This window comes from Saccopteryx bilineata, chromosome 9 (genome assembly GCF_036850765.1).
Source record: "Saccopteryx bilineata isolate mSacBil1 chromosome 9, mSacBil1_pri_phased_curated, whole genome shotgun sequence".
Classification (NCBI taxonomy): Eukaryota; Metazoa; Chordata; class Mammalia; order Chiroptera; family Emballonuridae; genus Saccopteryx; species Saccopteryx bilineata.
The window spans coordinates 74,401,250-74,418,429 of record NC_089498.1 but is presented as its reverse complement, the minus strand read 5'-3'; the positions used below and the strand labels follow the sequence as shown (position 1 = coordinate 74,418,429).

The following is a 17,180-nucleotide window of genomic DNA, read 5'->3' as shown; positions in this document are numbered from 1 at the left end:
ACTCCTTCCCACTGAGCAGATGTCTAGAGTTGTACCAAACCTTACTTGATCCTGGAAGAAGCACATCAACCTAACTAGTTTTTGGTTCTGTGACTGGATGAACCAGTAAACCTCTTCCTTTTCGGCCATGTAGTAAAGCCTGTCTTCTTGAGCGCTATTGTCAAAAAGGTAAACTTGCTTGTTTCTTAAAGACCATGTTTAATCCTTCTGTGAAAACTTCTCCCTCCACATGTACAATTGATCACTCTCTTAACACTCACTGTCACATTTTGCAGTTATTTGTTTTCATGTTTGTCTTCTCTAGAAGGCTATGAGCTTCATGATGGTAGGGACTGCAGGCTTGTATTCTTCCTCTTCTTATGCAGGACTTTGTACAGTGATTGGCCCAGAGCAAATGCTCCACAAATGTGGAATTAGTAATCAGGGTTTAGGAGTTTACTAATATTTCTGTATTTCTTTCTTTGATTTTGCTAGGCTGCAGGATTTAGTTGACCGAGTGCTGGAGCGTTTCCAGGCGTCTGGACTAATAGTGAAAGAGTGGAACAGTGTGAAACTCCATGCTACTGTCATGAACACTCTGTTCAGGAAAGACCCCAATGGTAAGTCCTCCATAGGCCTGTGGCAGTTCGTGATTAGTAAGGCTGAGTGATAGCCTCCCTGGAGTTTGAATAGAATGAACTGCCAAAGAATTTCTCATGTACCTTCTTGTTTTGATCTGTTAGCTTGTTTTAATGAACACAGTAGAAGTATGCAGGGACATAACTAGCATGAGGTCATGGCATTCCAAATATTTTCTTTTTGTTATAAATAGGGTTGCCAGATTTAGCAAAGAGAAATACAGGATGTCCAGGTAAATTTTAGGCAAACAATTAGTAATTATTTTAGTATAAGTATGTCCTACGCAATACTTGCTGGCTTATTTTGAAGAGAAGTAAAAAGAAAGGAAGATTATCTAGTAAAAAAAGTAAATGTTAGATCAGTGGTTCATAACTAGGACTAATCCCAAAAGATATTTGGGATTCTCTGGAGACATTTTTGGTCATCACAGTGCAGCGGCTAGGGATGGGTTCCTATTAGCATCAAGTGGGGAGAGGCCAGGTGTGCTGCTTAATCTTTCACACACACAATATAGACCCCCACAACAAAGAATTACTCAGTCCAAAGTGTCAATAGCACCAAGGTTGAGAAACCTTGTGTGAGAGTAATACCTGTTTCCCCTTGTGGAATCTGAGCCCTCATATGAAAATGCCTGCGTTAACCCTCCGTTTTAGACAGGATCTTTTGTCCCCACTCCCTGAGTGAATCTTCTCCAGCACAGTCAGCAGCTCTTTGAGCAGGAGCCACACCTTCATGTTACATGCAGCTTCTCTGTTAAAAACCTGTTATTTAAAGTATACCAGCACCAAAATTCCATGTTTGGTTTTTTAAAAAAACTCAATAATTTCTTTATTTTGATTTTAAAACTAGACAACTTTGGGAGTGTAAGAAATGACTTACAGGTATACTTAAAAATACTGAATTGACAGCTAAATTGAATGGTCTGTTTCTTAGGGCAGTTCTCATTTTGTCATTTATTCCATTTAAACTCAAGGCCCTGCCCTGGCTGGGTAGCTCAGTTGGTTAGAGCATTGTCCCAGTGCATCCAAGGTTGCGTGTGCCATTCCTGGTCAGGGCACATACAAGAATCAGCCAGTGAGTGCATGGTTGACTGCAGCCGCAGGTTGACGTTTCTTTCTTTGTCTCTCTCTCCTTTCCTCTCTCCCTGCAATCAATTAAAAAAAAAAAAAGAAGGAAAAAAAAAATTAAACTCAAGGTCTCTTTCCGGAACTATGGAAGCTCAAACTGGGGAATTAAGAGATGAGTAACAGTTAATTTACATTTCTACTTCTCTGCGAGCTTTGGAGAAGTGAGACCCAGAAAATAAAAAGTAAAATACTAAACAGAACTGAGTCCACATAAAAGACCCCAAAATAGAGGGATGGAACCAACTTTCTAGGTTAGAAAATACTCCTAAGGACATGTTTCCAGTCAGAATTGGTATCTGCAAAATTGCATGAGGTAGAGAGCAGTTTATGGAAAACAAAGCACAATGGAGCATGAGGTTCTTGGCCTAGCTTCCCAAATAACCAAAATATAATTTAAAAGGATAAAATAATGCAAATGTGTAGGGAAACATATAGCAGGTGACAAAATAACATATATATTATAAATATTTAAATTATAAAGTTGTTATGGTAGTAGTAAAATCAAAACATTTTAGAACCAGAAGAAATCAGAGTTCTAATTAGTCTAATTGTCCCAGAGCAACGATTTTGAACCTTTTTCATCTTATGCCACAGATAAGCTAATTACTCAAATTCTGTAGCACACCAAAAAAAAAAACCTCAACCATATTTTTTGCTGATCTGACAAAAATAATAGGAATAATTATGATTCATTCACACAGCTATTGTTATAGTGGCTGTTGTCATTTTTTTATTTGACAATCTAAGGGAAAAGAGGTCAGTGCCCCACTAAATAGTCCATTGTTGCATGTTTTAAAATTTTTGTGGCACACCAGTGTGCCTGCCCCAGCACACCAGTTGAAAATCTCTGGCCCCAGTGTATAAATAAGAACTTTTATCAGAATTCACTGCCATTGTACATTAGTATGAAAGGGGTAATTTTAACTCTGAAGTAAAACAATGTTTTTTTAACATTTCAACTTTATATCAAATTAGATAACAATTATATATGGATTATAAAATTAATAAATTAAGCATATTTTTCTACCTAATTCATGTCAAATTTAATAGTCTGTTCACTGATTCTTTGTACTGACAAAGGGTGTTTTCATTGTCCCCCTCATTGTCAAGATTAACAACAAACTTTTTGTAATCTTCAATTTCTTTAGTACCAAGGGGATCCTCTTTATTTACCTCCAGGTTTTTTTTCTCTGGTTTTAAATTGGTGGTGTTTCCAGTATATTGCTTTTTCTGAAGAGCTGTTTGTTTGTCCATATGTATTCTTCCATGTCTGCTTCTTTCCCCATTTCTCAGTTTTCTAAGACTCATGATATAAAACTGTTAGCAGATACATTGCATAGTCATAATTGAAAGGACACCTGTTTTGATGGTAACCACATCTAAGGTCTTGCAGTATCACTCCTATAAGTTTAACATCTTTCTTCTTTGCATAAGCATCTAAATTCAAACTGTAAAGTTTAACCCGTAAGGGTTACTACTTATGCTTTGGAATTTCAAATAGATAGTCCAGATGAAACATCATCAGCTGTGTCAATTTCAATTGGAAAAATGCTTCTCGTATTTCTCATTATTGTCTAGTGCAGCTGGTTACTCAGTGTGGGAATCTTCAAGAGCTTCATAGTGATTTTTTAATTGTTACAGAAGTCAAATGCAGAAATTGGGGATTTTTTTTTTTTTTTTTTTTTTTTTTTTTTTTTTTGCCAGAGAGAGATATGACGGGAGAAAGAGGAGAAGCATCAACTCATAGTTGTGGCACTTCAGTTGTTCATTGATTACTTCTCATAAATGCTTTGACCTGAGGACTCCAGCTGAGCCAATGACCTCTTGCTCAAGCCATTGACCTTGGACTCAAGCCAGTGACCTTGGGCTTCAAGCCAGTGACCATGGGATCATGTCGATGATCCCATGCTCATGTTGATGATCCCATGCTCAAGCTGGTGACCCCGCATTCAAGCTGGTGAGCCTGTGCTCAAGCTGGATGAGCCCGCGCTCAAGCCTGCGAACTGGAGTTTTCAACCAGGGACCTAAGCATCCCAGTTTGACACTGTATCCACTGTGCCACCACCAGTTAGGCAAAAATTAGGGATCTTTAAAAGTTTTAGATTTCCCTCCTTTGCCATGAGCACCCTCGCTTCCTCTTTTTACTTGATAACCCTTTTGAACAGGAAGAAGTATTGCAGAAGGTTTAAATGGTGCTGCAAGCATTAGGCCAGTCCTGGTCTATAGCCATTTTCTCTGCTCTGGGAGGTAGTGCCTTTCTTTTAGGTGGCCTTTCAGATTTGAATGCTCTTTCTGTTGCATGTGGGCTTGGTTTCTGGCTGAGAGTAGCCAGGGACATGGCAGTGAAGAAAGGCACACAGAGTCCTGGCCATTGGCTGCAGAAACCACAGGGAGCCAGGTAGCTGCCATGGCTGGGAAGATGGCAAGCCCGGGAGGACAAGCCTCATATTTAGGTTTTATTTCCTTTGTTAGCACCCTGACTTTGGTTTTAGAAAATATAGGTTTGAAGAGGATTCCATCAGGACTCAAACCCATAAACTATTTTTAGATTTATAGATTTATAGTTTGTATGTCCCTTGTTGTCAAAGTACATCCTTTTATTTCTTTCTGATATATACCAAACAATCCCAACTGGAGTCATTTAATATTAACCCCATTTGGTTAGAGCCATTGTAGGACTGAGAGATGTGTATCAAATTTTTAATTTTATGTTAATGTTTTATGATGCAATATTATAAGAGTTTTCTTTAAAAAATCACTATTTTACCTTTGGGAGCATTGAGATCATAAAAGGTTCAAATGGCCGTGGCTGGGTAGCTCAGTTTGTTGGAGTGTTTTCCCCATACACTAAGGTTGAGGGTTAGATCCCCAGTCAGGGCACATGCAAGAATCAACCAATGAATGTATAGATAAATAGAACAACAAACCAATCTCTCTTTCTTTCTCCTCCTCCTTCCTTCCCTCCTTTCTTCTCTCTCGCCTTTCTTTCCTCCTTTCTTCCCTCTTCTTCTCCCTTTCCCTTCCTCTCTTTCTCTCAAGTCAATTGAAAAAAAAAGGTTCAAATGGCTCATTCAAAGCCTATAGACTCTTGTTTGAGTAGTTAATAGAATCTGAAGTTCTATACTTGTTATTATTTTTAATTGATTACATTTCTTTCATTTGGACAGTAGTATTGCAGAAGAATATTTGGAATTCCAGAAAAAAAATTGGAATATTTAATATCTGTATATTATAATGTAGCTTGCTCATTGGAACCATTTAAAGGAATTTATGGTATTTATTTTGTTCCGGAAAGTTTAATTTTGGAAAACATAAATCCCTGGGGTGTTGTACATTTTAATATATTATTATGTAAAGACAGAGTTTCAGCACTCTAGAATTTATTGGTTTAGAATATAGATTGTATCTAGTACCATCCAATATGACTTTCTGTGATGATAGAAATATTCTGTATCTGTTATGTCCAACATGGTAGCCACTATTCACATGTGATGTTTGAGCACTTGAAGGTGGCTTGTGAGACTGAGAGAGTGAACTTTTAATTTTATTTAATTTAAATTTATAAAGACTGGCCCTGGCGTCGGCCTGGCGTGCAGGAGTCGGGTTCGATTCCCGGCCAGGGCACACAGGAGAGGCGCCCATTTGCTTCTCCATCCCTCCCCCTCTCCTTCCTCTCTGTCTCTCTCTTCCCCTCCCGCAGCGAGGCTCCATTGGAGCAAAGATGACCTGGGTACTGGGGATGGCTCTGTGGCCTCTGCCTCAGGCGCTAGAATGGCTAGCGACGCCCCAGAGGGGCAGGGCATCGCCCCCTGGTGGGCGTGCCGGGTGGATCCCGGTCGGGTGCATGCGGGAGTCTGTCTGCCTCCCCGTTTCCAGCTTCGGAAAAATGAAAAAAAAAATCAAAGAAAAAAAATTTTATAAAGACTGATTCAAGAATGCTGATGTTTTAGTAGACTCAAGATGCATTTTCAGATACTGTGTTTTTCCAGCGAAAGATTACATTTGCTTTTGAAATTCAGACTTTTTTTTTTTAATTATTTTTATTTATTTATTCATTTTAGAGGAGAGAGAGAGAGAGAGAGAGAGAGAGAGAGAGAGAGAAGGGGGGAGGAGCAGGAAGCTTCAACTCCCATATGTGCCTTGACCAGGCAAGCCCAGGGTTTTGAACCGGCGACCTCAGCATTCCAGGTCAACGCTTTATCCACTGCGCCACCACAGGTCAGGCTGAAATTCAGACTTTTGATAGAATATATCATATATAGGTGGCTTTTATTTTTTCTTTCTAGAATGGACTTCAGTGCAACAAGAAATTAAACTGAAATCATTAAATTCTTTCATATAACACTTTAGAGAACTTTCTATCCAGCCTGACTGAAGTTAGTGAATGTTAAAATAATAAATTGTTAATACTAAAGTAAATAAATAAAATTTAAAAATTGCATGTGGCTAGTGGCTACTGTTTTGGATGGTGCAAATACAGACAGTATTTTATTAGACATTTAATACTACCAATAGCATAGTTTTCATCTGTCCTAGTCCTTGAATCTTAGTTCAGAGCTCTTATAACCATACCATCCTCCATCTTAGTAACCTCTTGATGTGAAAGAGTTGGATTATGGAATCTGTATCTTCTAAACTGTGTAGACCCAGATTTATATTCAGTTATCACTAGAGCGTCGCGTAAGAAAATTTTGTGTATTCACAGTTTAGTGATCATTTCCTACTTATAGATTTTTTTGTGTGTGTGAAAGAGACAGAGAGAGGGACAGATAAGGACAGACAGACAAGAAGGGAGATGAGAGACATCAGTTCTTTGTTGCAGCACCTTAGTTGTTCATTGATTGCTTTCTCATATGTGCCTTGACCAGGGGGCTATAGCAGAGCAAGTGACCCCTTGCTCAAGCCAGCAACCTTTGCCGACCTTTGGGCTCAAGCCAGTGACCACGGGGTCGTGTCTATGATCCCATACTCAAGCCAGCGACCTCGGGGTCTCAAACCTGGGTCCTCTGTGTCTCTGTACGACACTTATCCACTGCATCACTGCCTGGTCAGGCCCTTCTTAAAGATATTTTATGTACAGCAGCTTTGAGATATAATTCACATACTATATAATTTGCCCATTTAAAGTACAATATATAATTCAGTGATTTTTTTTTCCTATTGATCTTAGAAAGACAAGAAGGGAAAGAGAGGGAAGAGAGAGATGAGAAGCATCAGCTCGTAGTTGCTTCACTTTTAATTGTTTGTTGATTGCTTCTCATATGTGCCTTGATGGGGTAGGGGAGGCTCAAGCTGAGCCAGTAACCCTTTGCTCAAGGCAGCGACCTTGGGATCATGTTAATGATCCTGAGCTCAAGCCAGTGAACTGGGGACCTCAGTGTCCCAGATTGATGCTCTGTCTACTATGGCACCACTGGTCAGGCTAATTCAGTGATTTTTTTTTTTAATTATAATTTTATTTTTTTAATGGGGTGACATCAATAAATCAGGTTACATATATTCAAAGATCAACAAGTCCAGGTTATCTTGTCTTTCAATTCTGTTGCATACCCATCACCCAAAGTCAGATTGTCCTCTGTCACCTTCTATCTAGTTTTCTTTGTGCCCCTCCCCCTCCCCCTTTCCCTCTCCCTTTCCCCCCTCCCCCCGTAACCACCACACTCTTATCAATGTCTCTTAGTTTCACTTTTATGTCCCACCTACATATGGAATAATGCAGTTCCTGGTTTTTTCTGATTTACTTATTTCACTTCGTATCATGTTATCAAGATCCCACCATTTTGCTGTAAATGATCCGATGTCATCATTTCTTATGGCTGAGTAGTATTCCATAGTGTATATGTGCCACATCTTCTTTATCCAGTCGTCTATTGACGGGCTTTTTGGTTGTTTCCATGTCCTGGCCACTGTGAACAATGCTGCAATGAACATGGGGCTGCATGTGTCTTTACGTATCAGTGTTTCTGAGTTTTGGGGGTATATACCCAGTAGAGGGATTGCTGGGTCATAAGGTAGTTCTATTTTCAGTTTTTTGAGGAACCACCATACTTTCTTCCATAATGGTTGTACTACTTTACATTCCCACCAACAGTGTATGAGGGTTCCTTTTTCTCCACAGCCTCTCCAACATTTGCTATTACCTGTCTTGTTAATAAAGCTAATCTAACAGGTGTGAGGTGGTATCTCATTGCAGTTTTGATTTGCATTTCTCTAATAACTAAAGAAGATGAGCATCTTTTCATATATCTGTTGGCCATTTGTACTTCCTCCTGGGAGAAGTGTCTGTTCATGTCCTCTTCCCATTTTTTTATTGGATTGTTTGTTTGTTTGTTGTTGAGTTTTATGAGTTCTTTGTATATTTTGGATATTAGGCCCTTATCTGAGCTGTTGTTTGAAAATATCATTTCCCATTTAGTTGGCTTTCTGTTTATTTTGTTATCAGTTTCTCTTGCTGAGCAAAAACTTCTTAGTCTGATGTAGTCCCATTCATTAATTTTTGCCTTCACTTCTCTTGCCATTGGAGTCAAATTCATAAAATGCTCTTTAAAACCCAGGTCCATGAGTTTAGTACCTATGTCTTCTTCTATGTACTTTATTGTTTCAGGTCTTATGTTTAGATCTTTGATCCATTTTGAGTTAATTTTAGTACAGGGGGACAAACTGTAGTCCAGTTTCATTCTTTTGCATGTGGCTTTCCAGTTTTCCCAGCACCATTTATTGAAGAGGCTTTCTTTTCTCCATTGTATGTTCTTGGCCCCTTTATCAAAAATTATTTGACTATATATATGTGGTTTTATTTCTGGACTTTCTATTCTGTTCCATTGGTCTGAGTGTCTATTTTTCTGCCAATACCATGCTGTTTTGATTGTCGTGGCCCTATAATAGAGTTTGAAGTCAGGTATTGTAATGCCCCCAGCTTCATTCTTTTTCTTTAGGATTGCTTTGGCTATTCGGGGTTTTTTATAGTTCCATATAAATCTGATGATTTTTTGCTCTATTTCTTTAAAAAATGTCATTGGAATTTTGATGGGAATTGCATTAAATTTGTATATTGCTTTGGGTAATATAGCCATCTTGATTATATTTATTCATCCTAACCAAGAACAAGGAATATTCTTCCATCTCATTATATCTTTCTTAATTTCTCTTAACAATGGTTTATAGTTTTCATTATATAAGTCCTTTACATTCTTTGTTATGTTTATTCCTAAGTATTTTATTTTTTTTGTTGCAATTGTGAAAGGGATTATTCTTTTGAGTTCATTCTCAATTGTTTCATTGTTGGCATATAGAAAGGCTATTGACTTCTGTATGTTAATTTTGTATCCTGCGACCTTACTGTATTGGCTTATTGTTTCTAGTAGTCTTTTTGTGGATTCTTTGGGGTTTTCGATGTATAGGATCATATCATCTGCAAAAAGTGATACCTTTACTTCTTCTTTTCCGATATGGATGCCTTTTATTTCTTTGTCTTGTCTGATTGCTCTGGCTAGAACCTCTAGTACCACATTAAATAAGAGTGGAGAGAGTGGACAACCCTGTCTTGTTCCTGATTTAAGGGGGAAAGCCTTCAGTTTTGTGCCATTTAATATGATGTTAGCTGATGGTTTATCATATATGGCCTTTATCATGTTGAGATATTTTCCTTCTATACCCATTTTGTTGAGAGTCTTAAACATAAAATTGTGTTGTATTTTATCGAAAGCCTTTTCTGCGTCTATTGATAAGATCATGTGGTTTTTGTTCTTTGTTTTGTTGATATGGTGTATTATGTTAACCGTTTTATGTATGTTGAACCATCCTTGAGATTCTGGGATGAATCCCACTTGATCGTGATGTATTATTTTTTTAATATGTTATTGTATTCGATTTGCTAGTATTTTGTTTAGTATTTTAGCATCTGTATTCATTAGAGATATTGGTCTATAGTTTTCTTTTTTTGTGCTGTCCTTGCCTGGTTTTGGTATGAGGGTTATGTTGGCCTCATAAAATGTGTTTGGAAGTATTGCTTCTTCTTCAATTTTTTGGAAGACTTTGAGTAGAATAGGAACCAAGTCTTCTTTGAATGTTTGATAAAATTCGCTGGTATAGCCGTCAGGTCCTGGACTTTTATTTTTGGGGAGGTTTTTAATGTTTTTTTCTATTTCTTCTCTACTAATAAGTCTGTTTAGGCTTTCTGCTTCTTCTTGACTCAGTCTAGGAAGGTTGTATTGTTCTAGGAATTTATCCATTTCTTCTAGATTGTTGAATTTAGTGGCATAAAGTTTTTCATAGTATTCTACAATAATTCTTTGTATATCTATGGTGTCCGTGGTGATTTCTCCTCTTTCATTTTGGATTTTGTTTATATGAATTCTTTCTCTTTTTTCCTTGGTGAGTCTTGCCAAGGGTTTGTCAATTTTATTGATCTTTTCAAAGAACCAGCTCTTTGTTCTATTAATTTTTTCTATAGTTTTACTGTTCTCTATTTCATTTATTTCTGCTCTGATTTTTATTATCTCCTTTCTTCGGCTGGTTTTGGGTTGTTTTTGTTCTTCTTTTTCTAGTTCCTTAAGGTGTGAAGTTAAGTGGTTCACTTGGGCTGTCTCTTGTTTGTTCATATATGCCTGAAGTGATATGAACTTCCCTCTTATCACTGCTTTTGCTGCATCCCATAGATTCTGATATGTCGTATTGTCATTTTCATTAGTCTGTATATATCTTTTGATCTCTGCACTTATTTCTTCTTTGACCCATTCATTTTTTAAAAGTATGTTGTTTAGTTTCCACATTTTTGTGGGATTTTTTTCCTTCTTTTTGCAGTTGAATTCTAGTTTCAAGGTTTTATGATCAGAAAATATGCTTGGTACAACTTCGATTTTTCTGAATTTGCTGATGTTGTTTTTGTGGCCCAACATATGGTCAATTCTTGAGAATGATCCATGTACACTAGAGAAAAATGTATACTCAGTCACTTTGGGATGAAATGTCCTGTAGATGTCTATCATATCCAGGTGCTCTAGTGTTTTGTTTAAGGCCACTATATCTTTATTGATTCTCTGTTTGGATGACCGATCTAGAGCCGTCAGCGGTGTATTGAGGTCTCCAAGTATGATTGTATTTTTGTCAGTTTTTGTTTTAAGGTCAATAAGTAGCTGTCTTATATATTTTGGTGCTCCTTGGTTTGGTGCATATATATTAAGAATTGTTATGTCTTCTTGATTCAGTGTCCCCTTAGCCATTATGAAATGGCCGTTTTTGTCTCTGAGTACTTTTGTTGTTTTGTAGTCAGCATTATCAGATATGAGTATTGCTACACCTGCTTTTTTTTGGATGTTATTTGCTTGGAGTATTGTTTTCCAGCCTTTCACTTTGAGTTTGTTTTTATCCTTGTTACTTAGATGAGTTTCCTGTAGGCAGCATATAGTTGGATTTTCTTTTTTAATCCATTCTGCTACTCTATGTCTTTTTATTGGTGAGTTTAATCCGTTTACATTTAGTGTAATTATTGACACTTGTGAGTTCCCTATTGCCATTTTATAGATTGCTTTCTGTTAGTTTTGTGTCTTGTTTGATCCTTCTCTTTCGTTTTTTTATCTTTTGTTTTTATTTGGTTGTATTTCATACATCTTTCCACTGTTGCTATCTTTTTTTATCTCATGTGCTTCTGTGGTGGTTTTTTCAATGGTGGTTACCTTTAGGTAATGAAAAGGGTTCCTACCCTGTTCATTGTAGCACACTATTTTGTGAGTACTTTTGCACTCCATCGTCCTTTGCTACTGTTAATCTCCATCCTCTCCCCTCTTTCTTTTTGTTGTTGTCACAGTTTAAATTTGGTTTTATTATGTTCTTCTTGGAGCTTTTTTTTTTTTTTTTAATTTTTTTTAAATTTTATTTTATTTATTCATTTTAGAGAGGAGAGAGAGAGAGGAGAGAGAGAGAGAGAAGGGGGGAGGAGCTGGAAGCATCAACTCCCATATGTGCCTTGACCAGGCAAGCCCAGGGTTTCGAACCGGCAACCTCAGCATTTCCAGGTCGACGCTTTATCCACTGTGCCACCACAGGTCAGGCTCTTCTTGGAGCTTTTACTTGTGGCTTTATTTTTTTTTGTTCTTTGTATCTGATTGGAGAACCCCCTTTAGTAATTCTTGGAGTGGGGGTTTTCTGATGATAAATTCCCTCATCTTTTCTGTATCTGTGAATGTTTTTATTTCTCCTTCATATTTGAAGGATAGCTTTGATGGGTATAGTATTCGTGGCTGAAAGTTCCTCTCTTTCAGGACTTTAAATATTGGGGTCCACTCTCTTCTAGCTTGTAGAGTTTCTGCTGAGAAATCTGATGATAATCTAATGGGCCTTCCTTTATATGTTGTATTCTTCTTTTCCCTGGCTGCCTTGAGAATTTTTTCTTTGCCATTGGTTTGTGCCAATTTCATTATAATATGCCTTGCAGTAGGTTTGTTGGGGTTAAGAAAACTCGGAGTTCTGTTTGCTTCTTGAACTTGAGGCTTTAGTTCTTTCCACAGGCTTGGGAAGTTCTCATCTATTATTTGTTTGAGTATGTTCTCCATTCCATTTTCTCTCTCTTCTCCCTCTGATATACCTATTATTCTTATGTTATTCTTTCTGATGGAGTCAGATAATTCTTGTAGGGCTATCTCATTTTTTTTAATTTTTGAGTCTCTTTCTTCCTCTCTCTGTTGTGCCTCAAGTTGCTTGTCTTCTATTTCACTAATCCTCTCTTCTATCTGGCCTGTTCTATTAGCCAAGCTTGCTACCTTGTTTTTCAGCTCGTGAATTGAGTTTTTCATCTCTGTTTGATTTGTTTTTATAGTTTCAATTTCCTTGGACATATATTCTTTGTGTTCATTGAGTTGTTTTCTGAGCTCCCTAAATTGCCTTTCTGTGTTTTCTTGTATATCTCTGAGTATTTTTAGGATTTCTATCTTGAATTCTCTGTCATTTAACTCCAAGGTTTCCAATATGTTAAGTTTTTTCTCCATAGATTTTTCCTCTTCTATCTGTTACCTCTTTCTTTTGTATCCATGATATTCGATTTTCTCTTCCATAATGGCACCTGAGGGTGGTTTTGTTGATAGTATTAATGAGATTTAATAAAAAATAAAAAGTTAAAAAAATAAAAAATTGAAAAAAGTTTTTTTAAAAAAAATTAATAATGAAATAAAGAAAAATAAAATAAAATAAAAATTAAAAAAAAGGAAATTATTCCCCCCTCCTTTTTTTCTCTCCTCTCCTCTCCCCTCTTTCTTGAGAAAATCTTGTGGTGAACTGTGAATTATATTGTATTTAATAGAACAAACAATGCCTGTAATGGAGGGCCTGAATTGGGGAAAAGTAATAAAGGGGCAAGAAAATAAATAAATAAATAAATAAAGGGGTGGGGGTATGGACCCACAAAAAACAAATAATGAAAAAATTTGGATCAAGAATAAAATGATTTGCGTTTAGGTGTTGGTTGACTAAGAGTTATGATGAGAGGAGTAAGAGGGAAACAGGAAAATGGGGGGACAAATTAAAAAATTACTATTGTATTTAGTGGAACAAGAGCTTGATAAAATGGAGAGCCAGGGATGGGAGCACTGCTAGTGAGTTAAAAAGGTGAAGTAAAAACCCCCCAAAATGCCACAAACATAAGTTTGAGTCCCAGATAAAATAATTTGTTTGTTATTGAGGTTTGAATGAGAGGAGATGTAAAGGAAAAAGGAAGAAACTAATATAGAGGGAGAAAAGAAGAGAGAGAGAGAGAAAAAAAGAGGGAACCACTAAAAGAAGAAAAAAGAAAAAAGAGGAGAGAGAGAGAGAGAGAAAGAGTTAAGGGTTTTGGAGTGCAACCCTCATAGAGAGAAAGGAAGAGGAAAGAAAAGATAATGGGAGATGTAACACTTATGGGTAGTGTAGTTCAAGGAGAGGAGAGAGTAAGACCGGTAGGGAGTTAAACGACCAAATTGGAGGAGGAAAAAAAAAAGAAAAAAGAAAAAAAAAGGATGAAGATAAGAGAAACAAACAAACAAATATAATAAAATGGGATAGGTTATAAAGTCTGCGGATTATTCTGATTTTGAGAGGTTATCTTCTTGCTTTTTCTTTTCTCTCCCTCTTCCTGGTCGGCGACTCTGTACCCCGGGTTCTGCCCCTTTGGCACGCTCAGGTAGAGGTTTGCAGTTAAGTCTCTATGGCGATGTCATGTATTGTGCTTCAGTCTCGTTGGCAGTCGAGGCTCATTAGTGTTTATAGGCTCCGACAGTGAGAGAGTCCGTGTTCCAGGAGCCTCTCTCCTAGTCTTTCCTTCCTCAACCAGCAGCCTGAGAATCCAGCTATGGGGTTGCTGCTGCCTCTGCCTGGATAGTAAGAGGCTCAAAGAGCAGGCAACTCCCCACTCTTATTTCCACTCAGCACAGGGCTCTGGGTAAGGCTCAGTCAGTCAGAGCTGCTAGCATAATCAGCCGGGGCTTTCGCCTACTCAAAGACCTCTGGCTCTGTCACTCTGTCCGGTAACACGGGCGGGTCTGCGCGCGCAGACCAGGATGTTAGACCAGAAGTCTTGCCCTCTGAGTGAATCCCCCTGCCCGCACTGAAAAGTTCCAATGTTGGAATTGGCTCTCGCTCGTCCCTGTGTGCCGCTCTTTGAAGGCGCTGGGGCAGCCCGTGACTCCACCCTCGGCCCACACAAAGGCCCCTGACTCTGCCCCTCCGTGGGACAACACGGGCTCCCACTCCGGAGGTGCTGGGAGGAGTCTCCTTCCCACTCTCCATGCGCGCAGACCAGGATGTGAGGCCGGAGTCTCGCCCTCTGAGTGAAACCTCCCGCCCGCACTGAAAAGTTCCAGTGTTGGAATTAGCTCTCGCTTCCTCCCCGTGTGCGGCTCTCCCCGGGTGCTGGGGCAGCCCGGAGGCTTTTGGCCAACACAAAGGCCTCTGACTCTGCCTCTCTGTGGAGTAACACGGGTGCACCCTCTGGGGGCTTTGGAAGGAATCTCTCGCCCACTATGCGCCTACCAGGGGATCAGGTAAAATGGCTGCCCCGCTTGTCTTTCTTTGTCTGGGTTTGGCGCGAGTGTTAGCTGTATTGCCCAGGTTGTCACAGGAACAGTTTTTCCTTGGCTTGGATCTCCGTGCCACAGCCTGGTTCGGCCGTTTGTGCCACGGCCTGGATCTATTCACCCCCTTTGCCCGCCTTAGTTTCTATATTCTCAGTTTCCAGTGAAAATCGCCCTGTTTAGGTTAGTGAGGAAGGTGGAGCATTTCTTACTCCCTATTTCCTTCGGGGTTTGGTTATATATTTAGCCAATTTTTTGCTCGATCATACCTTTGGGTGTATTGCGAAACATCTGGAGGCTCCAAGGATAGGTTTTCTGTTTCTGGTTGAAGATCTTGTTGAGGTTTGGGGGAGATTTATTGGTATCGCTTCCTACTCCGCCATTACTCTGACCAATTCAGTGATTTTTAATAAATTCAGGGTTATGTAGCCATTTCCACATCAGTTTTAGAACATTTTCATCTTCCCCAAAATAAAACCCATACTTTTTTGCAGTAACTTCCATTTTCCCCTAACTTTCCAGTCCTAGGCATCACCAGTCTACTTTTCATTCTGTAAATTTGCTTTTTTAAGATATTTCTTATAAATCCAGTCATGTAATATGTGATCTATGACTGGCTTCTTTCACTTAGCATAATGTTTGAAAGGTTCATTTATGTTATAATATGTATCAGTACTTCCTTCTTTTTTTTATTTCTGAATAATATTCCATTGTATGGGGTTACCATATTTTATGTATCCATTCCTTCATCAGCTGATGAACATTTATGTTGTTTCCCATTCTTGGCTGTTATGAATAATGGTGCTGTGAACATTTATATACAAAGCTTTGTGTGGGCATATGTTTTTATTTCTTTTGGTCTGTACTTAAGAGTGAAATTTTGGGGTCATAGGATAACTATGTTTAACTTTTTGAAGACTTGCCAGACTATTTTTCAAAGTGGCTGTACCGTTTTACATTCCCACTGGCAGTGTTATGAGGGTTTTACTTTTTCTACATCCTTGCTAACACTGGTTATTATCTTTTTTATTATTGCCATTCTGTGGATGTGCAGTGTTACCTGATTGTGGTTTTGATGATCACTTCTCTAAAGGCTAATAATGCCACTTACAGATTTTGAAACTGTTATTAAACATTTCATTCTTCAGATATGATTACTATTTTATTGATATTTATTTAGTATGATTTACTTTAAAATTCCGCATCTCCTCTTAACAGGGGACCTTATTTTTAAGTTGCAAAATGTCAGTGGAGTTGGGATCTTTGATTAAGGGTACTTTTCATTAGAGAAATGGTTCCATAGTTACCCATGTATAGTTTCAGGGGCTAGCTAAAATCTATTATGTTCATGGAGTTAGAACTCTCTATATATTTTATCAATTCTTTTTTTTTTTCTTAAATGAGAAGCAGGGAGGTAGAGACAGACTCCCACATGCACCCCTACTGACTGGGATCCACCCAGCAAGCCCCTAATGGGGCGATGCTCTGCCCATCTGGAGCCATTGCTCTGTTGCTTGGCAACCAAACTATTTTAGTGCCTAAGGTGAAGCTATGGAGCCATCCTCAGCACTCAGAGCCAACTTGCTCCAACCGAGCCATGGCTGTGGGAAGAGATGAGAGAGCTAGAGAGAGAAAAGGGTAAGGGGTAGGGGTACAGAAACAGATGGTTGCTTCTCCTTTGTTCCCTGACCAGGTATTGAACCTGGGACATTCACATGCTAGGCCGACACTTGACCGCTGAGCCAACTGGCCAGGGCTATTTTATCAATTCTGACATGATAATCTTAATATATATATATATATATATATATATATATATATATATATATACACACACACACACACACACACACACACACACACATACATACATACATATATATACACAGTAAAGGACCATACTCAAAAGTAGAAATACAAATATTTTTGAGAGTATTGGTGGACAGGAAAGGGTTGATATTTTGGAAAATATCCTGACAGTTAAATGATTCTTGAGGATGCTTTGCATTTTCTATATCCTGGATTTTTCTCTGTGTTGAAATTTTACTTGAAAGGGACATAAAATAACGTGTTTTATGTTTTCTTTCCTTTATCCCTTTCCTTTGATACTCTTTTCTTGCTATACTTGAAGGACATCTCTTGAAGCAAGCTAAATTAACTCAAGGAGTTAGAGTGCAGCTTTGATGAGGGCTAAGGTCATAGAATTGCTGCATTTCTGTGTAGAATGTCTGTTAGGATACCTTTGACTACAACTAAAGGGGTCATTTAAGGGGAATCCTTAAATCAACCCACAACTAAAGGGGTTATTTAAGGGGAGTCCTTAAATCAATTCACATTTTTGACTAATGTGTGAATTTTTGTGTATTTAAAAAAGTTTTTTCCCCACTGATTTGAGAGA

At 38.3% G+C, this 17,180-nt stretch overlaps 1 protein-coding gene and 1 pseudogene across 2 annotated transcripts in view; one reads left to right on the top strand and one right to left on the bottom strand.

Annotated features, from left to right (window-relative positions):
• The window catches only part of ASCC1 (activating signal cointegrator 1 complex subunit 1), a 129,634-nt gene that overhangs the window by 74,634 nt on the left and 37,820 nt on the right, over positions 1-17,180 (top strand). For both annotated transcript variants that reach the window (XM_066242677.1, XM_066242678.1), the window contains exon 8: positions 475-599. In XM_066242677.1, coding sequence (XP_066098774.1) covers positions 475-599 — 125 coding nt within the window. The remainder of the gene's footprint in view (positions 1-474; positions 600-17,180) is intronic.
• On the bottom strand, positions 2,778-4,120 carry LOC136313555 (small ribosomal subunit protein mS35-like; annotated as a pseudogene).